The sequence below is a fragment of the Manis javanica genome, chromosome 1, assembly GCF_040802235.1.
Source record: "Manis javanica isolate MJ-LG chromosome 1, MJ_LKY, whole genome shotgun sequence".
Taxonomy (NCBI): domain Eukaryota; kingdom Metazoa; phylum Chordata; class Mammalia; order Pholidota; family Manidae; genus Manis; species Manis javanica.
The window spans coordinates 74,464,647-74,491,870 of record NC_133156.1 but is presented as its reverse complement, the minus strand read 5'-3'; the positions used below and the strand labels follow the sequence as shown (position 1 = coordinate 74,491,870).

At 38.4% G+C, this 27,224-nt stretch overlaps 1 protein-coding gene across 6 annotated transcripts in view; it reads left to right on the top strand.

Moving 5' to 3' along the window:
- Positions 1-1,837: 1,837 nt before the first annotated feature.
- LNPEP (leucyl and cystinyl aminopeptidase) overlaps positions 1,838-27,224 on the top strand; it is a 79,303-nt gene continuing 53,916 nt past the window's right edge. For 3 of the 6 annotated variants that reach the window (XR_005059606.2, XR_005059607.2, XM_017651927.3), the window contains exon 1: positions 9,137-9,155. Coding sequence is in view for 1 of the 6 variants with exons in the window: in XM_017651925.3 (XP_017507414.2) it covers positions 1,990-2,008 (19 nt within the window). In the remaining 5 variants the exon portion in view is untranslated. Of the gene's footprint in view, positions 2,009-9,136; positions 9,156-10,399; positions 10,419-27,224 lie in introns of those variants that run through there. The other 3 variants (XM_017651925.3, XM_073233574.1, XM_037012024.2) reach the window with 3 other exon arrangements.

Here is a 27,224-nt window from a genome sequence, read left to right as displayed (position 1 = left end):
CATTTTCATTCAAAAGTTATTTATTGCATACTTATCTAAGCATTAGGATACAGGCCTTTACGAGGCAATGACCCTACCCTTCATGGCACTTGCATTCTTGAGAGGGAGATTGATAATGACGAAACAATAAACAAAAACATTGTTTTAGAGTAGTGAGTGATGTGAAGAAAATAAAGCTGGGCCCAGTCTTTACAGACCAAAAAACTTTGTGGCTATTTTTGATTGTGCGGTCAGAGAAGGGTGACACATGAGCTGAGACCTAAATGACAAGAAGAACCTAGCAAAGTACCAGGCAGAAGGATTAGTTCTTGAGCGAGAAGCGTGCAAGACGAATGGTTAACAGTGCTGGTTGGAGACTTTGGGAAAAGTAAAGTCCTCTGTGGCCAAAGCAACACAAGCACGTGTAGATGAGGTCCAGGAATTAGATGAGGAGTTTTGCTTTTATTCTGTGATTGGTATCCATTGGAAGTTTTAAAGCATGAGTGGGAAATGGGTAATTTAATACAACTGACATTTAAAAATTCACTATTGCAAAATACAGTATTGCACTTCTATTTTATTTCTTTGAAACCTAATTTCTAATTCCCGTGCAGGTCAGAGGACACCCCAGTCCTCTGTCCGTTTGCCCCAGGCTGTTTGTGCTCGCCAGGCTTGTTTGACCCTGACTCCATGCTGTTGACAGTCTCTGGGGAGCGTGTGACAGTTGGCAAGCGCGGTGAGACACAGCCAGAGCCAAGTAACTCAAAGAGCCAGGGCTGCAAGAGGGGAGGATGGGGAAGATTAGGTAGCAGCGTGATGGAAGGGCCGAGGCCTCTGCAAGCGTGGCAGCTATGCGCACAGTGATAGGGATGAAGGGGCCCCCAACGAGCCTCCTCGGAGCTTAAGGGGCCCCAGGTTGTTGCATCCCGAAGGTTCGCCGGGTTTGCCCAGATCTGACTGGAAACAACGATGGCTTGGGAATAAAGAAAATGGCCCCAGTGCTGGGGGTCGGGGGCGACTAAGGGCGTTTCCGCCTCTCGGGCCTAGGCCCCAACGGCTGCACCCCTGGCAACCGCAGGTGTTGATTTAAGAGCAGGCTCCAGCAGGCCTTCTCCCCACATCCTGCGGCGCGCACGGCTCCCAGAGGATCCGGCGCCGGGTTTTGTGATGTTCCTGCACGTAGAGGCCGCGCCCCAAGCTGCTGGCCAGAAGGCTGGACCCTGAGTGCCTCGGCCCTGCGGGAGTCCCCGCCTTCCCGCCTGCCTCCTGGCCCCCGACCTCTCGGGACCACTCTGCTCTGGGCAGCAGCCCCGCTGAGATGACTCTCCGTGCCGGCTCCGTCGGGCGTGGACGAAGTGAGCTCCCCAGAGCCAGACTCCCCAGTACATCGCCCACAGGCTCCTGCTCTGCCTTCAGATCTCGGCTTCAGTGGCATCGCCCAGTGAGGCCTCACCTCGCCAAGCTATCCAACTTAGCTAGTCACTATCACATCACCCTGATTTTAATGCTCCGCATTTCTTTCTGTCTCCTATGTCTTCTGTGTTTATTTCTGTCTCTGGAATGTTCGCTCCATGGGACAACAGTGCTTTTCCAGGCCAGTGACCGCTTCTAGGCTCTAGAACCCGGAGGGCCCGGAACGCATTAAGCCCTTCGTTTGCTGAACGACTGAACGCCTTTCCATGCACAGCCAGACCAAGAAGGGGTGGGTCTCTGTGGGGGCGGGCCTTCTCGAGGCCCCGCCCACGTACCGGCCCCAGTACTGACCCACGCCTCCCCTCCTCTCCTGGGAGTCGGGCGGGGCGGTGCTCTTCCCTCCACCTCCCCTGGCTGTTTCTGTGGCTGTAGTGAAAACCTGGAGCGGTGGGACGTCCGAGCGGCGGAGTGGCACCTCTCGCGGCACCTTCCCCCGCCCGCGGCGGCCGCGCTGGGCATGCTCAGTCGGCAGGGCCGCTCAGCTCCTGGAGTAGGAAGCCTGGGTTCTCCGGCTGCAAGAGCCGCGGCGGGGGGATAATGGATCCCTTCACCAATGGTGAGTGGGTGGGCCAGGGGCACCGTGGCTCTCTGGGGCCCAGAAGGCCGTGGGCAGTCGTCATGCACGGGGCTGCAGTCCTCCCCACGACGGATTTCCCACTGGGGTTTGGGGGCGGTGGGAAAGGACTGGGGGTGGCCGCTGGCGGCGCGGGGCCGGGGGCTGGCGCGAAGGTCAGTGCCACCGCCTGCCCTGGATAAGGGGCGTCGGGCACATCCGGACCCGAAGCTCCGCTGCGCGGCCAGGTGACGAACGGCAAACTTTGGACTGCTGTGCTCTGAGGAGGGGGCAGCGGGAAAGTTGGCACCCCGGGTTTGCCCCCGGAGGAGGCGATGTCAGCTACGGCTCTCGGGAGGGGAGGGTTATAAGTCTCGGCCACTGCCTAGCCCAACTTGAGTAGTGCCCCGGGAGCTGTCCCCCTGTCCTTCAGCGAGTTCCGCGTGACTTTTCCTAATCGGGCGGGGTGGGGATGGGGGGCTTGGCAGGTTAATTTAGTGCAAGGAAGGGAACTTGCGGAAAGGCTTGGGCTCACCGGCGCTCAGTGCCAAGGAGGTGCCTGCCCGCATTGCCACCCTCCTGACTGTTGCTGAGGCACTCCGCAGGGCGTTCAAGCTTCTTTTACCCAGCTCCTGATAATATCAGTTTTTCAGTCGAAGTCTCATTAAATATCAATAATCCGTCACGGTGACTTGAGGCGAGAGTCAAAGCAGGAACCTGCAGCATGCCCTGCAAACATAATCAATCCCATCCTAGTTCCGGTAGCTTTTGTTTGGACCAGAAGTGCCAGAGTCACCTATAAGGGTGAGATAACCTACCATTTTGTGGCGTGGAGTGTATGGATTCTCTTTTGGGATAGAAAGTAGGAAAACTGCTAGTAATGGAGAATTCACACTCAGATTAGACGATTCACTCTCTAATTGACGTGTTTTCTTGCAGGGGATGGAGGTTACTTAAAGTAGACAGTTTGTCGCATTAATAGAAGCCAAAGTTGTACCTCCGTTTAGGTGGGTCAGTTGCCACCCAAGAGATAGAGATATTATCCACTATATCCCAAACCCCAACCAGATTATGTTTTGTGCTTTGTTTCATTCATGGGACTACAAACTACTCATATATTCTCCCTGTCCCTAATTCAGAATGCTTTCTTCTATTCACATCTGCCTGTCTGTACTGTTTAATTAGGCTTAATGATGACAACTTTAATTCTGAAATTTTTTTCTCGTTAAGGTCTATTTGTAATTACTAAGGTTCTAAGAATAGTCTGATAAAGTTACTAAGAGAATAAGGAAGATTTGAGCTGAAAGAAGTCTTACAGGACTGTCTAGTACTTTGGTGTAAAAAAATGTTTAATACAAATCATTAAATCCTTTCAAATGAATATAATAAGGCTTTTTCTTTGTTTTAGGTAGAATGACTGGAGCTCCAATGTTAGTAGGATTTTAAATGTGAGATTTCACTAAATTAAAAAAAAAAGGAGAGAGCAAGGTTGAGTCACCCATTAAGTGGGGATTATTGCTAACTGATTTGGCGAGCCTCTGTCTACAGATTTAAAGTATTTTCTCAAGTCTTAAATTTGGGGCCTTTCTCTTCTCTTAAAATATGTTTCTGTAGATGTGAATGTTTGCAAACTGTCACATTTAGGAGAGCAATGGAGAAGTTTCAGAGAGGAGAACAAAAAGGAAGCAGTGCTTCAACTTTCATGTATGAAATTTGATTTCTAATCCTTTTCCTATCTGTCTTCCAGATTTTTCAGAGTGTGCTGGAGACAGTTTGGCAGTGCATCATTTTAGTGAATGTGTTAATCACTCCTCGGAGGTTTAGCTAGTGTCCTTTAACAAAGAGAATAGAAACAGCATCTAAGGTCAACAAGAAATTAGCTCCTAGTAATTTGAGGTGAACTGGTTATTTCAGAAATTTTGAAGAATAGCTGTAGAATTTTTTAGTGTCTTTAAAAAGCTCATCGTATAGCGGAAAGTATGTTTGACTCTGTACTTAATCCTTTTAGGTACAAAGGGTATGTACATCTATTTCTTCTTTATTTAGGTCTTGGTGTTCTGGTATAGAATATTTCTTCATGCATAGCATTTGTGATTGCAGGATTTATCAAGCTTGATATTGGCTTTTGTTACACATTCATCCTCTTTAATAGAATCTTCACCACTTAAACCCTTTCTCATATATTCCTGCATATGGAGAGAGGTGTGAAAGCCTTACAAAAAAGTTTCAGCTATTCCGGACCACATACCTTTCGGTTAAAAATCTTGTCAGTGGTTTCACCCTTTGACCTATAAATTTGCAAAGCAGGCACATTTAGTTTCTATTTCATACTTTCAGTATTAATCTATTACAGTAGGGCTCCTTGTTTTCTGTCAAAATTTGCTGCTGGTGTGGCTCATTTTTCTTGGACCCTGCTCTCTTGTCTGCTGATAATGGGTTTATTTGATGAACATCCTATGTTACCTTGTCAGGTAAAAATACTACTGTAACCCATTTAATATGCCTATCTCCAGAAAGGGCATCTAAGGAGAGACCTTAGTGTCAGGAATTCCCAGTTGGTTCCAGAGATAGTTTGATCTTGTCCTTGGGAGACACTGCTGACTCTTAATGCTGAAGAGTAGATATCCAGTTTGGCTTTGAATTTTTGGTGACTTTTTATGGGGAGAGAGGAATGTGCTGGACCAGTACTCAGGATTGGTTAGTCAGTAATTATTATGTCCTGTTAGGTAGAGGTGAAATATTAGGAAGTAGTAATTGATGTATTACCAAAAGTAAAAAAAAAACTTGATGGCAACTGTCCAGGTCTTTTGATGGATGTGCTAGGTTAGGGCAAGTTATTATTTGATGACTATCGCATTTGCATGCAGTGTTTAGGATATTTCAGAATAACTTAAATTCATGTAAAGGAATGTAAATGCTAGGGCACAACTCTCGGAATCTGGGCCTAGAAATCTGTGATTTCATTTTGAGGATACTAGAAGTATTCATCAGAAGGAGCTTTTGGGTTTAATGGGCAAGCAAATTCAGGACTTAAAAGCATATTGATGGAGGAAGGCTTCTTATTTTCTTGCTATTATATATATATTCTTTGTGCTTTCTAGTTTGTGGTATAGTCTGAAGTAAATAGAGGGTGGAAAAGCATTGATATCCCAGAACTGAAAACACAGTCTGTCATTTTTTTTATATGAACCAAGCATCTAGGAATCACTTTAGTGCAATAGCCTCCTGTATAGTTGAACAAGAGACTCTGTCTTTGTTTTTGTTTTTGTTTTCAGATTGGCATCCAGTTGGCACCCAGCTTCCACAGTGGAAAGTCTGGAAAACAAGTTAGATTTTTGTGAATTGTAAAACAGTATATAATTGTGATTTCATCTTTTTTGTCTTACAAATAGCACTTGTCCTATAGGTATGCATTTCTCCTTAAAAGTTTTAGTATCATCTGTCAAAAATGTGAACTTATTACATTGGGTGTATATATATTTTTTCTTCTTTTCTATCACAATTTATCCCACTGAGAGAAAACCCTTAAAAAATGGAAGATCACAGTTTCTTTGTATGATAGAATGTAAGTTAAATTCTGTTTATCCTCCTGTTTTGCTGTTTTGTTTTTTATTTCAGTTAAGTGAAATAGGGCTTAATAGTCTAAGGCTGAGGGTGTAACTAGAAACCAGTTTTTAAGGAAAACTGTGGTGGAAAATTGCTTTGCTTTACATAACAACTTCCAAAAAAGAGTGTCTTGGGACAAGTTGAACAGACAACATATTTTAGAAATGATTAAAACCCATGATTGTCACTTGTCTATAGACAATCCTTGAGAATTCAGCCTGAAAGATACATAACCAGAAAGGCTGGTTATAAGGAAATTATCATATGGAAAATGAGCAAGGGGTAATTTCCTCCTCAGCACTTGATTGAAACACCATTTTGTGAATGGCCACTTACAAGCAGATTTTCCGCTAGGCACAGTTGACAAGGAACCCACAAACCTGTCATCAGATAACCTCAAGAGAAATGAAATGGAAGAATCTAGTTTAGTTTTCCTGCTAATATAAAAAATAGAAATATAGAAGAAGTGAAAGGCAATAAAACTTTAAGACAGCTTTGTAATTATGAAATAAATGCACAGAATTGTCTTTATAACCTGTTCACATAATATTTGTCACAAGTTCACATTTCTAATGATGTAGTGTAATAGTCCTGTTAAGGAATAATATTTTGAACCTGCTCTGTGAAAGCATTAGGAAATTGAGCTATGGAGGAATTTATCCAAGGTTATTGCAAAATGTGGAATGGAGCTAGAATAGGCTTGTGGTTCAGCTGAGGTGAGAACAGTGTGCAGCCATGTTCTATCAGTCTTAAAAACTGTAAGATGGAGTGGTTGGAATTTGAGCCAAGACTAGTAGGCCTCTCTGTAATACTATTGGGGCAACCAGAGGAACAATTTTTTTTTTTTAATTTGAATCTGAATCCCTAGATATGCTTGTCTTCTGAATATTCACAGGAAACTGGGATAGGGAATGAAGGGAAATTTTGGGGCCCTTATAATGATACAGCTCCTTTTATATCTAGTGGCCTTTGTGGAGAAGGTTGCACATTGCCCTGCTGTTCCTGTGAAGTAAATGTGATGGTGAGAGTTCCTTTGTCTATGGAAGGAGACCAGGATTCCCTTGTAACCTGGTTCACTATTGTAATCCATGTGTCATTGTCCTGGGAGCACCTGTAGGACTCTGAGTCCAGATATCTTTAGGAAAACTGGGACTATATAGAATTAGTGATAAAGATGAAAGAGATGTAGAAATTTAAGGTAAAGGAGGAAGCTGACAGGCAGAGATTTTCACAGTGGTTGTATCTTGAGCCTTGTAAGTTATTGGCTCAGAAATGAGCCTAGTTTGGGGAGTAGGGCACCATAGTATGAGGTTGAAAGATAAAATCAGGGTTGGAAAGCAGAGTTAACTGGTTCTGGTTGGACAAAAGGATTCGATAAGTGAGAGGATGGATGATTTAAGACTGGCATTTGGAGGTACTGAAAAGAGAAAACATCTGCCACGAGTTTATCAGACTGTGTACTTCTTTCATAGTGAGAAAATTCATAGTTACATGTAAGGTAGGACTGTTCATTTTCTGAATGTTTTAGATTTCAAGAAAAAAAAGTACAAAGGACTACAGAGCTATTGACCTTGTGGGAGCATTATGGTAGAAATAACTGTTATTTATTGCCTGGTTTTGCTTCACTTTTCTGTTGATGCTTGTGGTTGAACAATGAGCCAATTGATTTTTTTTTAATTCCAACCTTAGCATTTAAACTAGGAGGAAACCAGTTCATTTGCCAAATAAAGAAAATTCAGGCTTCCAAGGGAGTTTGAAAAAACAATGGAGAGTCAAGTTCAACCGTGGAAGACCCTTTGAAGTTCTTTTCCTTTCAGCGTGTATTGCTTAATGAAGGTCCTCTTGGTCAGTCCTCCCATGTATTTCAAGAATGCATTCACCAAAACAAAACCCAGGCCAATTGTCTGGACTTCTGTAGGTTTGGGGGTTGGATGGTCTGAAGGCTCCCCAGACTCCTGGTGCTGTTGGGGGAGGTCAAGCCAATAATCTGGGATGAAGGCTTTTAAAGAAGTCTTCCTGATATTTCTTCCTGATGTGGACAGCTTCATAAACTGGGGTTGCAGGAGAATGGGAAGTGCGATAAGAGAACTGGTACCTCTGTGAGTTGAGTGTGTTTTTTCCTTCCTGGAACTCACAGCAAATGATGACCAGGGCTGTGTGGTAGTGTTTCCCAGACAACTCCCTCAGGTGTCACTGGCTATTGTAGAGGAAGTTTTCTGTGGGCAAGGAGGCTTTGGGCCATGATCTTTCTCACAGCTGAAACTGTTGTTTTATAAGATGTAAAACAGTTGTTAGAATAGCCATCATTTTAACTGCAATTACACCATTCCAAGGTTCTCTTTAGAGGAAAAATGAATGGAGATTGGTGGGAGTGACTGAGGAGAGTTAAATGTTTAAAAGATCTTTAAGTTGGTGTTGGTAGTATGATTTGAAGACAGGAATAATGTAATAACTTGTCTAGTTTCTTCTTGTCCCATAATTAAAAGGCTGTCGATACTTAAGTAAGGGAGGCTGCTGTGGTCGTTGGGACTTGTGGGCAGAATTAGTGTGTATTAGTGTGTCCTAGACTACCAAGATCATGTCTGTGAGTTTGGGCTGGTTCCCCCTTATACTTATTAGCAGTACTTTCTCTGCTCTTTAAATGCTCAGTACCTAAGCCTTTTATTTTCCTTTCAGTGTCTAGATTGGGTGGCTGGATTAAGAAAACTCAGACTGAGCATAGAGTATTGGATGTTAGTGGGAATAAAAATGCATTTCTCTTTAAAACAGCTTCACTTCCATCTGCATCAATACAGGCTACTGAGAAGCTTGGTAACTTTCCAATTGGAGGAAGCACATATTAAAATAACTGAGTGTAGAAAGGAGGGTCTAGTCTGTCTTGGGGATTAAATAATATAGTATGGTGAGTTAAATAGAAATACGCACATATTCACCAAAGTGTGGTTAACTTTGTTCTCATACAGTTGTTCATCGCAGTTGGGTACATAGTTCTGTTTTAATCAATTACCAATTCAGGAAACATTGTTGAAAGAAAAACTTGAGGAACTCATGCATAGAAGCTTTTCTTGGCAGATAATGAAATGACAGTGACTAGTTGATAGAAAAAAATGTGGTTACAAATCCATACTTTTGGGTATTCACTATTTTTTTTATTGAAATATAGTTGATATGTAATCTTATATTAGTTTAAGTATACAACACAGTGGTTCAACAATTACCCATATTAAATCCTTACTCCAACTCATCACTATTTTTTAATTGGTTGATGATAATCAAACTGACCCTCAGTAAGTTGTAATTGGTGGTGAAGTCGTTTTTTCTTTAATCGAAATATAGTTGATGTGTTAGTTTCAGGTGTATAACATAGTGATTTGACAATTACATACATTATGAAATGTAAATTGATAGCAAAATTTTTGCTATAGAGATTTAAGACTGTCATTTTACCTTGTGTTTTATCAGTCTCATGCTTCAGATGGAAAAGTATTTCAGAGAATTATCAGCAAAACAATTCATTGTTCATACCCATCTGAGATCAAGTTCAGTAAGTTTATTCACCAGTTGAGCTATTTTCTAACTCATAAGCATTCTATATACAATGAAGACTCCTTATAACTTTGCAGATCTTATTCTGTGATGTGCATTCTCTGTTAAATTATTCACAGGTACTGTTATGCCTAATGCCAATTTTCATTTTAAATAAGGAATTATGACAGGTTGGGATTCTTTTGAAACTATATCCAAATAGTTGATAAAATTAAAAATATACTCTTTAGCTTTAGATCCTACAAAGATATTTATAGCTATGAGATTTGCCTGAGAGATTAATGACCACAAATATTTTGGTATTGTTGACAATTTCAATAACTTGTTATAGCTAAATCTAAGAGGTATTCTGAGGATTGTCAAAGACTGTGGGACCTATATTATGAGGGAAGAGTTTTAAAAATCCTATAGAAGGTAAAGATTATAAATTTGGAGGACAAGTTGGGTGTAAATATAAATACTGGGATAAATAATTTAGCCTAGAAAAGGAAAAGAAAATTGAACATTGAGCTAAAATAATTTTATTTTCCCTCCATGAGGATATTTTAAGTGATTAAGATGGCATATCTTTATCTGAGTTCTGATCATTGCTTTCATGGTAAATATAAAGGTAAGGGAACCAGATGCTCTCAGTATTCAGTGCTGTTTGTCTGTATTCTTCAGTCCATGGAATATGATGTTATACTTGCTAACCTGATGCTTTTTAGTTGTCCCCTAGCCAGAATTTTAACTAGATATTTCCTCTCTGGAACTGACACAATTTTCGAACGCTGGTTGTTCAGTACAACTAAATAACTATTATTAGATCTTTGTATATTATTATAAATTTTATATTTTCTCTTGGATCTATGTAACTCCTTTGTAAATAACAGAGAAAATAAATCCTGAAATATATATACAGTTTTTTGTATAAAAACATTTTTAGAAGATGGGTGCTTTGGGCTTAATTCAGTCTTATTGAAACCAGATAATACTGGGGTTCAAAGCTACTGAATTTTTTCTTTTGGTTATTTTCTATTTTGAATTCTTTTTTATATCATGCTGATAATTTTTCTTCATCTCTTATTTTTATCATGAAGACTAAAGAATTAAGCAAACCAAAATTAGTTTTCCATGTCTCCTAGCTCCATTCTTCTACTGGGGAGTCAGAAGTGGGGCCAGAGAAGAAGCAGAGAGTGGACAATTTAATACAGTCTTCTTGGATACCATTTTAAACTGTCTCAATCAACAACTCTTTTTCTTCGAAAGCTGTCAGACTTCTGTAAGCACAGGTCCCATCCCACACTGCTTTCTTTAGATATATATGGTATCTTTTATTTTTTTTCATTTTGGAGATCTATCCATGAACCTACCTATTTTGTAAGATTGCTGCATAACATAGTATAATATTGAAGAGTGGTTTAGACAAATCATTGCTCTTCACTCACTAGCTCTGTGATTCTCATTTAAGGATATTACCAGGATGTTTTAATATCTTTAATTAAAAAACTAAAATGTACACAGAAACTGAAAACTTTCTGATATTAGTTGAGGTCTGAGATACATGATGATTTGTGCATTTTCCAGCCATAATAAGATTTTCAAAATTGGGAACAAATGATATTTCCTGTGTCTTGTTTACTAAAGGCTTGAGACCAGTATAGGAGGATTTTTTTCCATTTCATATTTATTAACAATTATTATGCATTTGTAACATTTTCAGTGGAGTGTTGCCTAAGTGTTGTCGGGCAGCTGTGTCTGGGAGGTCTCTCCCTGAGCACTAGGTGAAACCTCAACCTAGATGGGAGAGGGTTCTTGACTCTGTTGGGAGAAAGAATTCTCGAGTAGGTCGGACAAGCGTGGGTAAGGAAGGAATCATTAAAGCCAGAGTAGCAGTGAATGGCACTAGCTGTGTAGGCAGCAGAGAGCATGGAAGAGCAGAGAGAGGAAGGGGAAGCTCATTGAATGTCTGCTCAGCATAGGGCAAATCCCTCGCCAACTTCTGAAGCCAGGGTCACCTGGCGCTCAGTGTCTGCTTGAATCTGCATGGCATAGGAACTAAACCCCTACCACTCAGGATTTGGGGGAGCCACAGAGCACTGGATGGAGTGAGATTATGTTCTGAGAACTTCCCAAAGCAAAGAAAGAAGATTTTCAGGCAGGCTACCAAAGAGCATGATCATACAGCTGCATTCTCATCTGAAACTTGCAAGCCCAAATCAGAGATCTTAGTAACCCTTTCTTACTTACCTGAACTAGGGCAGAGAGAGTGGAGACTTGCACTTAAGTCTAGAAAATTGAACGAAATAGCAAAGTAACAAAGATGTTTACCACTGGAAGAGCACAGAGACAAAACAGTAAGTTGAGCAGCAAGAAGTCTTTATTTAAGGCAAAGCACACAGTCAAAGAAAGGGAAGTGCAGGTAACCTCAGAGAGAAGGTACACTCAGAGGCTTAGGATTCTGTCTTAAGGCTTTCAAGAATGGGGCAAAGGGTCGGGGGTGGGGGCGTAGGCTTGACATGTGGTCTCGTGATGTCTGTCTCCAGTGAGAGACATTATGTCATCATCCATAGTCAGTCCTCTACGTGTTCTGTAAGATAAACTTAACACAAGGAATTTATTGATCCTGTTCCTGTCCAAGAGAGTGGTTATCCTTAAGCACTGAACATATCATTTAGGACTGCTTGCCCTGCCTTAAGGTAGTATTGGTTATTGGCTAATCACCATAAAATATATTAGGAACCTTACCTTCTAACTCCCTGGTATTTAAAATGGAATCTTAGCCTTAAGATGGAGTCCTTCCTGTTCTTACTATAGTATTTATATCTCAGCATTTTCATCAAAGTCAAGAAAAATTAATCATGCTTGTATCATGTCCCTGTTCTACCTTGTAAGAGTAGAGGAACTTTTCATTTCCACATCCAATTTAATTTGATGTAGATATGTTTTTCTGGTTCCTTCAAGCAAATATAATATGCAATACCTCATTATTCATGCAAGTAGAACTTGTTTCCATTTTAAACAGATATTAAATATATTTTGTCTGTCAGGTGGGGTTGAAATAGAATTTAAGACCAGAAAGGGTAGTGTTAGCATGAAGATGCAGAATAAGCATACTTCGTTAACTGGTAACAAGGCCTGTATTTCACAGGCACCAAGAATGCAAACAAACATGTCTGTAATATCATGTGTGTTTAAATTCATACCTGTTTCGTTGTGTTTCCTAACATAAGCTTAATGAGAAGCTAGTTTTGCTAATGGATTTGTATTTATTCTAGTGACTGTGGCACCCTTACTTTATTATTTTTATTTTTGCTGAATAAGTGTAACATAGCAGCATCTTTTGGCTCTGAGCATCTATTATGAATCATAGTGGCATACCCTCCCTACCTTTGCCCTGCCAGGACTCTCTGGATCTGTTGGTTTTGTTCTTTCCCACAAAGTAATATTTTGAACTTCTGAAATATATAAGGTCATGATTTTAACTAAATAGCAAGGTGAAGGATGTAAGAAATAATCCTTTAACTGTTTGTTGGCTATATGGCTGGATTACATGGGGACAAAGTAGAGGCATTTCTTACCTTTGGCCACAGTTGTTCCTGGGAAACATCAGGGTTAAGAAGATAGTGTTTTTCCAAAGAAATAAGTTACTGGAATTCACATTTCTGATAAAGGATGCTCAAAGAAGCATACATGGTATGTTATGAAAGCAAAAGTACCACCTGTTTGGAGCTCCATTTTATAAGTATTTAAAACTACATTTTTAAATTTTTTTATTTTTCAAAAGTATCTCCTAATATTTTTTTTGGTATCATTAATATACAATTACATGAACAACATTGTGGTTACTACCCCTCATTATCAAGTCCCCACCACATACCCCATTACACTCACTGTCCATCAGCATAGTAAGATGCTATACAGTCACTACTTGTCTTCTCTGTGCTATACTGCCTTCCCCATGCCCCCCTGCTACATTATGTTTGCTAATCATAATGCCGCTTATTCCCCTTCTCCCTCCCTTGCCTCCCACCCCCCATAGTCCCTTTCCCTTTGGCAACTGTTAGTCCATTCTTGGGTTCTGTGAGTCTGTTGCTGTTTTGTTCCTTCAGTTTTTGCTTTGTTCTTATGCTCCACAGATGAGTGAAATCATTTGGTACTTGTCTTTCTCCGCCTGGCTTATTTCACTGAGCATAATACCCTCTAGCTCCATCCATGTTGCTGCAAATGGTAGGATTTGTTTTCTTCATATGGCTGAATAATATTCCATTGTGTATATGTACCACATCTTCTTTATCCATTCATCTACTGATGGACAGACACTTAGGTTGCTTCCATTTCTTGGCTATTATAAATAGTGCTGTGATTAACATAGGGGTGCATATGTCTTTTTGAATCTGAGAAGTTGTTTTCTTTGGATAAATTCCTAGGAGTGAAATTCCTGGGTCAAATGGCATTTCTATTTTTAGTTTTTTGAGGAACTACCATACTGCTTTCCACAATGGTTGAACTAATTTACATTCCCACCAGCAGTGTAGGAGAGTTTCCCTTTCTCTGCATCCTCGCCGGCATTTGTTGTTCCTATTATTTTCTATGTTGGCCATCCTAACTGGCGTGAGGTGATATCTGATTGTGGTTTTAATTTGCATTTCCCTGATAATTAGCAATGTGGAGCATCTTTTCATGTGCCTGTTGGACATCTGAATTTATTCTTTGGAGAATTGTCTGTTCATATCCTCTGACAATTTTTTAATAGTGATATTTGCTTTTTGGGTATAGGTTTATGAGTTCTTAAAAAAACTACATTTTGAGTTTTATGTAAAGAGTTTATATGCTTGTTTAGCCAGGAACCATCAGTTACAACAGACAGAAACACAGTTCTCTTGTATTTGGTTGCTATTAGAGGTGGCACCTAACATAGTGACCCACACATATTAGATGCCCAACAAATGTTATCTGAGACTAGTATCACTTCAAAGAACTCCAGAACAAACATTTAAATAACAACAGTGTTTTGTTCGTACTCTTGAGAATTTTTCCAAATAAGAGTAAATTTCAATGCTTTTTTTTACTTTTACCTTTTCTATAAACTTCTCTACAAAAATTAGAGTAATTTCAAATCACTTTTTTGGAATATTCTTATCAGTATTCATTCAGCTTCCCCTTCCACTGAAATGTATTTTGAGGGCTAGCTGTGTGCTTTGTATGGGGAAGACAGTGCTAAGTAAGACATGGTCTCTGTGTTTTAGGGGAGGGAAGATGATGGCTAGAGGGAGGGAATCTCATACTCAGAAGCATTTGCAAAATCAAAATTAGAGAATGACCCAACGTTTTCTGCCTTTCTCCTTTCATCTCCTGTGCTAATTGCACAGTCAGAATGTTGCTGTGCGTTTGAAACCAAAGTGGCTCAGTTGAATCCATTTCTATGCTGCACAACTGTAGGGCCTTCTGGGGACCTGCTTGTTGGGGTACTTTGCCCTTCATTAACGAGCCACAGAAACAAATCCCAGGCCAATTAGATTCAACTTTTTAAAAGGAATTTCCTACTATGTCAGAATTGGTAAGAAGGCATGAATTGGTCATGGATAAGCATTCATGTGGTGTTACAGAAAGAGTGACCTGGTGAAGCTACAGCATGGCTATCAGTTAGGCAAAGCCACTGGGAGGCACGGCTCTCTGTTAGTTAACAGAACAGAATAACCAATGATATGAATTAGTTACAGTATGAGCTAAGATATGAAAGCTTGAATTTTATACCTGACAGTAACCAGGAAGAAAAAATGTGGATGTTTCTGTCCTGATGTTAATCAAAAGACATTTTGAGAAGAACAAAATCTAAACAACTTCTTAGTGTTCACATAACATAAATTATGGAGTGTGAACTGTAAAGTCATTTACTCAACATCTCCTTCCCCCTTAACAAATCTCTTTTTTTTTTTCCTCCTAATATATTTATGGAGCTACTTATATGGAAATAGAGTATGGGCAGTGTGTTAGCTTGGACTGCCATAACAAAATACCACAGACTGGGTGGCTTCAGTCACGGAAGATTTTATTTTCTTACAGTTGTGGAGATGAGTCCAAGACTGAGGTGCCGCCATGGTTGGTTTCTGATGAGAGCTTTCCTGCTTGCAGACTGCTTGCAGACTGTGTCCTCCTGGGGCCTTCGCCCTGTGTGCGAAAGTGGGCCAGCTCTGGCGTGTCTTCCTCACACCAGGCCTTTTAGTCCCCCCGCTTATGACCTCATTTAACCTTAATTATTTCCTTAATGGCCCTGTCTCCAAATACAGTCACATTGGGGGTTAACACTTCAACAAACAAATTTGGCAGGACACAATTCCGTCCATAACAGGCGGCCTTCGTTTTGGACAGTTTGTTTACCTCAAGGTAAAGAAGATTGTGTTTTTCCATAGGAACAACTTGTTGTGTCTCCATTCCTCCTGCCTGAGGGTGCTCAAAGGAGCATATATGGTTAAATTCAGTCATTTGTTTCCAGATTTGGAAATCCAGGATGACCCAAATACCTTGTCCCTTCCTTCTCTGCTATACCGTGATCCAGACCTTCTGTATCAGTTTTTCTTACTTCATGTACATTCTACATGCTTTTTCAAACAGTGTACTGCTGAGGCTTCCATGCTTGGATCAAAATGTCTGGAGAGTCTGGGAATTTTTTATTTATCTTTGAAGGCAGAGTTCTACTTTTCAGACTTTTTGGTCTCATAACCCCTTTTATACTCTTAGAAATTATTGTGTGCCTTAAGAGCTTTTGTTTATGTGGGTTATAGCTCTAGATATTTATTGCATTATAAATTAACACTGAACATTTTTTACTATTAATTTCATAATAACAAAAAATGTTTTACATGTTAACATGAATAACATTTTTAAATGAAAAATAGCTGTTTTTCCCAAAACAAAAAATTAGTGAGAGGCATTATTTTACATTGTTGCAAATCTCTTTAATGCCTAACTAAATAGAAGACAACTGGATTCTCATACTTCTGCATTTCATCTGTTATATTATGTGTCATGTAGCCTGTAGAAAACTCCACTCTGAGAATGAAAACTCTGCTCATGAGAGAATGGGAGGGAAAAGGGCAAATAGCCTCTACTTACTATGAAAATAGTTGTGACATTTAAGACCTGTTGATGGAGTATCAGGGATTCCCAGGATACACATACCGCATCTTGAGAGCTGTCACTCTAAACATTAAACCTGCCTTTTACAGGGGCTGGGGAGGAATACCTTAGGAGTCTACAGCAGATAGAAAGTGGGAGCTGTTGGAACTGGGCACCAAGTTTCCCAAGATAGATCTAGGTCACAGGAGAAGTAAATGTTCTAGCCAGGCATATCTGACAATCCACACATCAGATGTCTTGGTTATTTGAGGATTCTACAGTCATTCATTGCAGCCCTGAATGGTTCTAAACTAGAGAGGACACAAACAATTTTTAAACTATTTAATTACCTCTAATAGATAATTTATTTTTATCTATTTTCTGTTTATATCTGAAGTATTTTCAACAATTTTCCTCTTTCCCAATACCCCATCCCTTCAACATATACATATTATGGACACATCATTTAACTGCTCATTAAACCTCTCAGCCCATTAGTGATTTCTTAGACTTACCTTAATTTTGATAAATTAAAGGCTTACATATTAAGTTTCAGGTTTCTGTTTTGTCTGAGATCAGGATGCAACCATGTTGCTCAGTCTTGAACTATCAGCTTTTCTGTTCCCTGCAATGATTTTTATTCTTCTGTCCTGGTCTTAAAATGCTGATACTCTTTGCTCTTTTTAAAGGAAAAAGGATGTCTGGATAGAGCAATAACTTATAGCATCTTGTAAATTTGTTGTTTTGGTTGATGAGTACTTGGACAATGTTATGATGTTCTATTACCTGAAAAAAGATTCATTTAAAAAACAAAAGTTCCCTACCATGGTGTGGGAACAAAGGACTTCTCTAAGGTTGCTTAACTATTTCCTGTAAGTCTGAGAAAGTGGTTGTTTTCAAAATCACTGAGTGAATTTGGGTAGAACTAAATTTAGCTGAGTACTTCTGTGGGTTAAACTCACTCATTGTTTCACTTCCATCTTCCTGTAGAGAATTTATAAATTAAAAATTGAAAAAAGAAATCTTAGTTCCAGTCATTTTACTAACCTCCTATATAATGATAAAAGTTATAATTGTCTTATCTGCAAAACATAATAGGTTTAGAGAGTCTCTATGAAAGCTTCTACTTTTCCAAAATAGCAAAAAATAAAGTCTCTGTGAAATGGAAACTGTGTTATATTTGGATAACTTCAAAATTTTAATGAAGGGGACAATCCAGCTAACTGTCTCTGATGGCGTAGTAATATAGTGAATATAAATGGGCAACACTAAACAGCATATTTTGAATACCTACTAAGTGCCTAGCTGAGAGAGTTTTAGAAACCAGTCAGCCTCTGACATGTGGTAGTAGTGTCAGTCTCTGGGGCTATCCTAAACCTCCTTGCTGCTCCTCAGCTCTGCCCTAGAGGTGGCTCTGGGACCACCCCCCAGCCCAACTCCACAGGCTGTGAAGACATGAAACATTTCCCTGGCATGAGGGACCTGGTTTGACACTCCTGAGCTACTTTTGGTCATATCATGTGATGTTGAAGGGTTTAGCTACTACAGTCAGAAAAATGTGGGTTTGAAACTTGGCTATGCCATTAACTAGCAGGCTCTTTAAACTAACTCTCACTTCATCATTTATGAAATGTGGTGGGAATTAAATAAGATGACACAGGTAACATGCTGATTAATAATACAGAAAGATAATTTTTGAGTACCTACTATGTGCTAGTCTCTGTTCTAAATGTTTTATACTTACCTCATTTAATTCTGGCAACTCATTGAGATAGATAATGTTATTATGTCCATTTTACAAATGAGCAAACTGATCTAGGGAAGATAAAATAACTTGCTCAAATTTACACAGGAAGGGACAGAGCAGTCTGATTCCAGAGACATCCTTAAGTGCTCTGCTGTGCGCAGCCCATTGTTAGCATGCGCTGAAGCTGTCAGTGAATGTTGATTTTTATCATCATCATTACTGGTGGTGGCGTTAAGATGGTAGTAGAAATGATGAACTTGCTTTTACTTTTTTTCTGTCTTGGTCCTTCTAGGACCCAGGGCAGAGCATCCTCACATTCCTTGGTGAGGGAGTGAGAAACAATAGTCATGTGCATCAAGGCCCTTGGGCTTTGGAGGAAGAGTTCCCAGCTGCACACAGGGGTTTTTGTATAAAGAATGCAAAATGTTCTGAATGCCAAGTGTTCCATTCTCTCCTTATGTCTGAGCTGAAGTCTAAAATAACTATGAGGTCCTGAATGTGTTCCTATTTCAGAGATACCACAGAATCATAGAACTAGTATGAACAGTAAAATCTCAATTTTGTCTTAGGGGATAAATTAGTGTAAGAATAGTACACCAAAATATTAATAGCACACCGTGTGGATGATGGCTAAGTCAGTTATCTATTTCTGCATAGCAAATCACAAAACTTAATGGCTTAAAACAACCACCATATTTATTTGCTCATGATTTTGTAGGTCAGCAGTTTGTACTGGGCTCAGCAGGGTGTTTCTTCTACCCATCTTGCCTGAGGTAGCAGCCATTGTCCAGCAGCTTAACTTGGAGCTGAAAGATTTAAGGTAGCTTCATTATCTGACAGTTGGTGCTACCTTTTGGCTAGGCTTTTTTCCATGTCTTTCCTCATTCACAAGGACGCCAGCTCGTATTTCTTCTCATGGGGCTCTCAGGTCAGCAAAAGAGAAATAGCAAAAAGGCCTTTGAAAGTCTAGGATTGGAAATTTTAGTGTCACTTCTGCTTCATTCCATTGATTAACTAAAACTGTAAGGCTAATACAGATTAAAGGGGTGGAGGCACAGACTCCATCTTACAATAGGAGGTCCCATGGGAGATTAATAGCAAGTTCTTTCCAGGCCATTTCTACAATGTCCAACAGTGTTCATAATTTTTCATTTATTTATTAACTTTGTATCTTGACTATTTAAAACATGATCTGTACATGTTTGAAGGGATATTCCTATTTTTTACATATAAAAAGTGGAAAATATAGGTAATAGAAATACCCAAGGTACCCATAACTTCAACTCCCCAAAATAACCACTGTTTACATTTTAATTTATAATGTACGTAACTGGATGAATATTTATTTATTTAAAATTCTATAACCTGCCTTTTAATAATATATTTTGAACACCTTTCCATGTTTCAAATATATGGAAATAATTTTATGTCTGCATAACATTTCATTGGTTTTGAATCTACCTATCCCCCTGTTGTTACACATTGGGGTTGTTTCCTTTTTCATGCTATGTAAGTAAACAAAACTGCTGTAAACATTCTTATACATATATCTCTCTCTGCAATTATTCAGGATAATTTCCTCTTGTGGAATTACTTGGTCAAAGAACACAATTTAGCCTTTTTGGCATGTATTGATGAGATATGATTTTTAAAATTCTCTGGTTTAAATTCATCAGTGAGTATAACTTTACGGAGATAGGTTAAGTGTTCCAGTAAAATTATTCTTTAGACATTCATAAGTAAATGTGCACATTGTGGTTTGTGTTTGGGGGAACTTAGATGTGTGTTCTTGACTACTAGGATGAATGCCTTGTTGTGAGCCTTAGACTCACCATCAGTTTCTCTTTAACATCTCAAACATAATGCATAGTCTTTAAAATGTAGTAAAAAATGGAAACTGTAAAGAAAAATACACTGCTCTAGCATTTCAAGTCAAAATGTTAAATTTAGTTGCTAATATTGTCTTATTGACTAAAGCTTTTATTTGCATGTGAGCCCATTCATGAGACAGTCCTGCATCTTTCTTCTCGTGTGTAACATGTGCTGCCCCTGATGCATCTGCAACTTCCAGGTCCCTTTTTTTCCAAGTAGTTTGAGAACTTACACACTTTGAAACCTGGGTGCAAAAAGCCTTCTAAGACCATCTCCCTCAATTTTTTTGCTTTTCTTCCTAATACTTAATTTGGCAGCAGTGTTATTTTGGTGACTCACCTTTGTAGGGTCTTTCTGATGCATAATTCCATTTTCATGGAAACTATTTTTTAATTTTTTCATTTAATGCAATACTTAGTTATTACGTAACTACAATTATAATTTCAACTAGCATAAATTGATTTGAGAACAGACAATGAAATTTTGGTAAGAACACAGCTGCTCTGGTGGGAGCATAAGTGTTTGGACCTTCTAGAGAGGAGCCTTCTAATGGTAGGCATTCAGCAGGCACTTGGCATCAGAAAATGTCTGACGGGGGAATGGAGAACATTGGTTAATTTGGAGGTTTGAACATGTACCTTGTTGAGGTGGAAAAGCTCCTTCCTATACTAAAGGAAATGACTCCTCCCTCATTTTTTTTCAATTTTTGTTTTTACAATTAATGTTTGTATTAAACTGTAGGTGTTTGTCCCTCTTCTTGATCCTTTATGTTAAATTCTATATCTGAAGCATTTCACGACAGGATTCTTTTTGTGCTATAGCTCTTGTTTCTGTATACTTTCCTTAGAATTCACATTCTCTAAAAGAACACCTCCTTTTCATCATTCTCCATGATAGGTATTTAAAATAGTGTGCTTCATAGCTGCGTTAAGCTTGCAAGTAATTCATCTTTGCTTCTTCCCTCCAGGATGCAATGTTGATTTTGCTCATAGGACTACAGCACTGCACAGAAAATAACAGCTGTGATTAGACTCAGTAAAATGCAGGATAGAATTTGAAGTGGTACTTCTATCAACTGAATGTTTCAGTTTGGTAGAGTAAAATCAATGTCAATGTAGTGCTGCCCTTTAGGTTACTTCAACCAGGAAATGTTGAGCATTATATTAATTTAAATTGCTATTTTTCAAATTGTGGCTGTTGTTGAACATCTGAGTTTTATTGTATAAATGGAGTTATAACAAATGAGTATGGCCTGTAGGTACACCTAATCCCTAGGGATATTTTGGGAAGTGTCATAGTGTCTTTACAATCAACACAGCCATTTTACAAATGTCTTGGAAACCAGATGACTTAAAACATAAAACCTGTATATCAAAATCTCTGTGAAGCAGATTGCATTATCTAAAATTATCCTGCTCCATCCAGCTGAAGTCTTCCATGGACGTTGCTGTTAGCTGATCCTAAAAGACACCAAGAGGCCAGGTTGTTGCTTATATTATCATTTGTATTTGTGGCTCAGAAGACAATGGGGGTTTGGGGATTCTTCTTATTTTATGAGTTTATCTACTGATCTTGGTTATAAGCAACATTTAAACATCATATTTATATAGTAAAAGGTGTGAGGGGGAAATTGTACTGATGGATCTTCAAGAGAAATACCTAGTGTGCTGGCTGAAAAGTAAAAGAAATGCTTATTTGCTTATGATTTTGGAGTGCCTACCCTAATTATTTAGTATGTTAGCAATAAACTATGAATGTAGCACTTCACAGTTTGCAAATTGTTGTGACCACTTATTATATTTGAGCCCTCTGATAATCTAAGCAGATGGCAATCATCCCCATTTACCAATGAGAAAACAGCTTCCAGCACACACTAAATGATAAAGCCAGAACTATAATCCCGTTTCTCTTCACTATACTTTATGCCTTCCAAACTGTAACTGGTTTATTATGAACTGGTTTTGAGGAAAGAAGAGTAAATGTGGTAAGCCTGAAGAACCAGTCTCCAGCAGACATGAAGTGCCGTGACCCAGAGCCTATAATCACTGCAGACCTACTAAGCCCTGCTGATCAAGGACCCAGCTACCTAGCAGATGTTAGACTGGCTTTATTAACCTCCTAGCTAACATACATTCCGTCTTACTCTAAGCTCCAGTAATCCTAGATTCAGCCCTTAAGAGCTGTTTGCGAATGGAGGTGGAGGTCATTTTCATAAATTAATACTTCATTTTAATGGGTTGGGTATGGTTACCTTAATTTCAACATTTTCTGCTGACTTCTTCCCTGTTAGGCACCAGGGATACAAAGATAAATGAGCTAAGAACCCCTCCCTGGAGGAATTTTTTAAGCATATAACAAAATTTATAATTGTAGTTTATTTATGCAGAATTCCCCTCTCTGTAGGGTAAGCTACACCTTGAAATTATTCCAAACCTCCCTCCTTCAACCCATAATTCTTTAATAAGCAAAAAGTTACTAGGATTAAAATGTACCCATTATTCTAGAAAAGTATGTGGAGCAGGTTTCAGAACTCAGTATTTCATCCTAAATGCAAAAGGCCAGATAAGCTTGTAGTGCGCACAACTCCCATTTTCCAGGTTTGAGAGGCGGTGTGGAGTGTGGAGAGAGAGAGATGACTCATAATTCGGGAATTATTGGTTTGATCTTTCCCTGCAGCCTCTGTAGAACATTGGCAGGGTGACCTGCATAATTAACACTGCACAGTCTAATTATAAACACAAGCCTATGGACAGTGACTACCAAGAAGCAAGCCTGTACTGGATGATCTTCCACGTTGGTAGAATTACTTTAGAATGATGGCTAGATAAGGTCAAGCTTATAAGTCAAGTTGCTTTTCCTGGATTGTTCAAGTTACCATAGGTGGAAAAAGTAATACCTGTGGAAGTCTCCATGAGTTACCTTATCAGAGCCCATTTAAGCATTTCTTTATTGCAATCCTTTTAATCTTTTCATCCTAAGAGAATAGTTAGGCCTCTTAATTTTTATGGTGTACTATTTAGGGAGAGTAGGGGGACTGGTCAGAGTAGGACATTTGTTCCAATAGTAGGGTTGATTTTAAAAGGTGAAAGGAACTGAGGATTTGACAAAATTGCATTGGACTAGTGTAATAAAGAGGGAGAAAAGAGAGGCGTGTGGGTTGAGGAGAGTGGAGAGGCTGGGATAAGGGTACAGACATGAAGTGGCCACAGCAGCCATGCATGCTTGAGAGAAACCGAGGTGCTTGCAACAAATGTGTGGCTTCCCATATCAGAGGCAGAGCAGGCACTGCGCAGCTGTGTGTGCTTCAGAGGTTTGTGCAAACATGGCTGGGAGCCAAGGAATGATTTACTTTATATGTAGGTTAGGCCATTGGGTCACTGAGATTCAGAATAAAAGTGCTAGCTATGGAAATTGGTTTCACCTAACTGGAACCTGAGCTACTACTGTAGGGTGGTTGTATTTCTACAAAATGAATCTGAAGTGTGATTACCCAAAATGCAGTGAATACTTTAAATCAAATGCTTAAAAATGAGGCTTTTGTTTTCCTTTTGAATTTTCTTATTGAGAAGCATCAGTTAAAATGTTAAATGGACACTTAAGAGGTTTCCCTTTTTAAGAAAAATACACAAAAATCTAAATTCATAAATGGATGAGTTAAGTACAGTTTTTTGCATGTCAGTACTTTTTTACTTTTAAAAAGATCATAAAATTTTCTTATAAATAGTAGCTCTCATTTACTTTAAATACTTAGATGTATTTTTTAAAAATTTCCCTAGCATTTTATTTAAGAGGAGGGGGAGAATATATGTAGTTTAAAAATTTGGAGGTCACTAGCATTATCACTGGCTAAATGATTTTATGTTTGCCAGATGTTCTTGAAAGAACACATGTAAGACTGTTGGGTTTGTTAAGAGGATCTCTGTCTACAGCCTAAGCCCCAATTCTGATTTCTCTCTTTAATGAACCTAACAGCTTTTGAGAAGTAAAAAATTGGTCTCAAAAGATCCACTATCCACTATGACTTGATATGTGTGGATTTTTAGGCCAGTTTCTAGGAGAATGTGATTTGCAGCCAATAATAGCCTGCCCTATAGAAGCATTTTTTGCTTTGTTAATTTTTTGTTGTTTCTGTTTTTTACCTCACTGATTTCTGTGCTGCTCTTATTTCTTCTACTTAGGTTTAATTTGCTACTGTTTTCTAGCTTCTTAGGGGTAGAAACTTATAGCATTGATTTTAAACCTTTTTGTAATATAGGTGTTTAAAATAGTAAGTTTCTCTTAAATTTTGATGTGTTTTACTATTATTTTCAAATATTTCTTAATTCCTTGTGGTTTTTCTTTGACTCATGAATTATTTAGAAGCTTATTTTCTATTTTCCAAATATCTAGAGATTATCTAGATAATTTCCTATTGTTTTCTTTTTAATTGTTTCTATTGTGGTCAAAGAACATAGTCTCTAAAAGTTTTATTTCAGTCTTTTGAAGTTTATTGTGATTTATTTTATGGATCAGTACTGGGTCTATCATGATGAATGTTCGATAGGTATTCTGCAGTTGTTTGGTGTAATGTTCTGTAAAGGTAAGTTAGGCCAAATTGGTTGCTAGAATTGTTCAAATATCCTATGGCTTCACTTACTTGTTATCTATTTGTTCTGTCAGTCACTAAGAGAAAGGTGACAGGATCTCCAGTTATGGTTGTAGATGTTTCTGTTCCTTGAGTTTTGCCATTTCCTCTTTTATGAGTTTTTGAATCTCTATTATTAGATGCATACATATTTAAGTTTGGTATCTTATTCCAATGAATTTCTCCTTTTATCATTGTAAAATTTCATTCTACTTTGTTAACCTATTTGTGTCTTTAAATTTAAAATGTGTTTCCTATAGACAGTGTATAGTTGAATCTTGCTTTTTATAATGCAGTGTGACAATCTCTGTCCACTTATGGTAAATGTAATTATTTATGAGGTTGGGTTTAAGTCTACCATTTTGCCGTTGTTTTCTGTCCCTTTTGTTCTTGTTTCTCTGTTTCTCTTTTAATGCCTCCTTTTGCATTATTTAATATTTCATTTTATTTTCTCTATTGGCTTCTTAGCTATACATTTTTTTAAATCACTTTTTCATTGATTACTCTAGGGCTAATATGCATCCTTAATGTATTAAAGTCTGTTTATATTCAGTATTGTACCACTTCACATTTTACACCTAATAGTTCTCACTTTCAGCTTCACACCTGCTACTTCTCACTTGACACTTCACAAATAAATTTAATTCTAAATTCACAAATTTAATTCTCAATTCACAAATAAATTTAATATAATCCCCCTATTCACCCTCTCCATTTTTGCACACTTGTTGTTATATATTTTATATACATATATGTTAAAAACTGCTCACATGTTTTTCTTAATTTTAAGCAGATAGTTTTAAAATATAGTCTTTTAAGGAAATGTTAAGAAGAATAAAGAACGTAAACTTTTAATAACTTATTCATCATTCCTAATATTCTTCTCTCCTTCCTGACAATCTGAGTTTTCATTTGTTATCATTTCTTCCAGCCTAAAGAATATCATTCATAATTTCTTATAGTGCATGCATATCTGCTTGAGATGAATTCTGTCAGCTTTCATTTATTTGAAAATGCCCTTTTCTTGTTTTTCTGGATATAGAATTCTGAGTTGAAAATTTTTTTCTTCCAGCCCCTTAAAAATGTCCTGTCATCTTCGGGACCCCATTGTTGTAATGAGAAATTAGGGTTCTCAGTATACTTTTTCTCTTGGCATTAAACATTGTCTTCAGGCTTCTTCTAAAGACTTTCTCTTTCTCTTTGGTTTTCAGCAGTTTGACCATAATGTCACTAGATAGGATTTTCTTTGTATTTATCAACTTTGAAGTTCTATGAGCTTTTTGGATCTGGTAAATAGTGTTTTCATCAGACTTAATAAAACTTTAACTGCTATTCCTTCAAATATTTTTTCTGCCTCATTCTCACAGCTTTCTTCTGGGGCTCCTATTACATATGTGTTAGACCATCTGATACTGTCTTAGAAATCCCTGAGGCTGTTCATTTTTCTTCAGTCCTTCTTTTTCCCTTTGTTCCTCAAATTGATAATTGCTAGTTATCTATCAAGTTCATGGACTCTTTCGTCTGCTATCTTAAATGTACTATTAAGTCCATTCAGTGACTTTTTCATTTTAGTTTTTGGCCCTTTCAGTCCTAGATTTTTTTTCTCCCATTTGGTTCTGTTTTGCAGTTTCAGTTTCTTTGCTCAGATTCCCATCTGGTCATATATTCTCATTTGTTGTTTAAACATATTTTATTTTATTCTTTGAGGCATGTAATAGTTGCTCTAAAGTTTTTACTAAATTCAATATCTGGGCCAACTTTAAGTCAGCTTCTAATGACTAGTTTTTCTTAGGGATCACATTTTATTGTTTCATTGATTGTGTAGTGATTTTTTTATTACATATTGGATAGTGTTGCTAATTTTAGAGATGCTGGGTTTTTGTTTTTGTTTTTAATTCTCTGTAGAGTGTTGGTTTTTGTTTTCATAGGCAGTTTAGTTACTGGCTGATCACCTTGCGTAGAGTTGCTTTTGTATTTTGCTAGGCAGATCTATGGAAAGCTCAAGGTTTTTTTCTTGGACCTCTCTAACTTAGCAAGATTCATCTTCCAAATTCTGTGTCCCCTGTGAATTTTATTAGAGTTTGGTTTTAGACTTTGTTAATTTGATTCTGGAGTAGATCGTGTTCCAGGGTGTGCTTTTTCTCCTAAAGTGAAAGCTTTCTAGTGTTCAAATTGATAGCCCCCCTGAGTGTTAATGAGTTCTCTTTGTTTGGGCTGGGTTAGACTGCTAGTGTTTCCCTATACTGCCCAACCTCTAGTATTTTTATTCTATATTAACTATATTATAGCCACTCTTTTGTAAACTTCATGTAATTATGTCCTGCATTGGTTAAGGAATCTCAGGAAACTCTTGTAAAAACTTTCTGTGATCCCTCTCTGCACAGTTCCCTCATTCCTGATGCTCTCTCTCTGCTTACCAGCTCTGCTCTGCTTGGATTCCAGCTTGTTGTACTACAATTATGAAATTGTCCCAAGCAAAGAACCAGAGCAAATGTGGGCCCACCTTGTACTTCTTTCAGAGGTTACATTCTTACCCTGTGTTCTAGTAACAGAAAATAGTTGCATCATTTCGTCTGGCTCCATAGTTGTTTAGGAGAGGAAGAAAAGTCTGCTACAAATTACTCTCACTCTGTCATATTGGAAATGAAAGTCTCTACAGCATTTTTATATTTGTTTAAGTAACTTTAGGGGTAGCTTGAAAGGGAAAAATAAATCTTAGTCTCTCT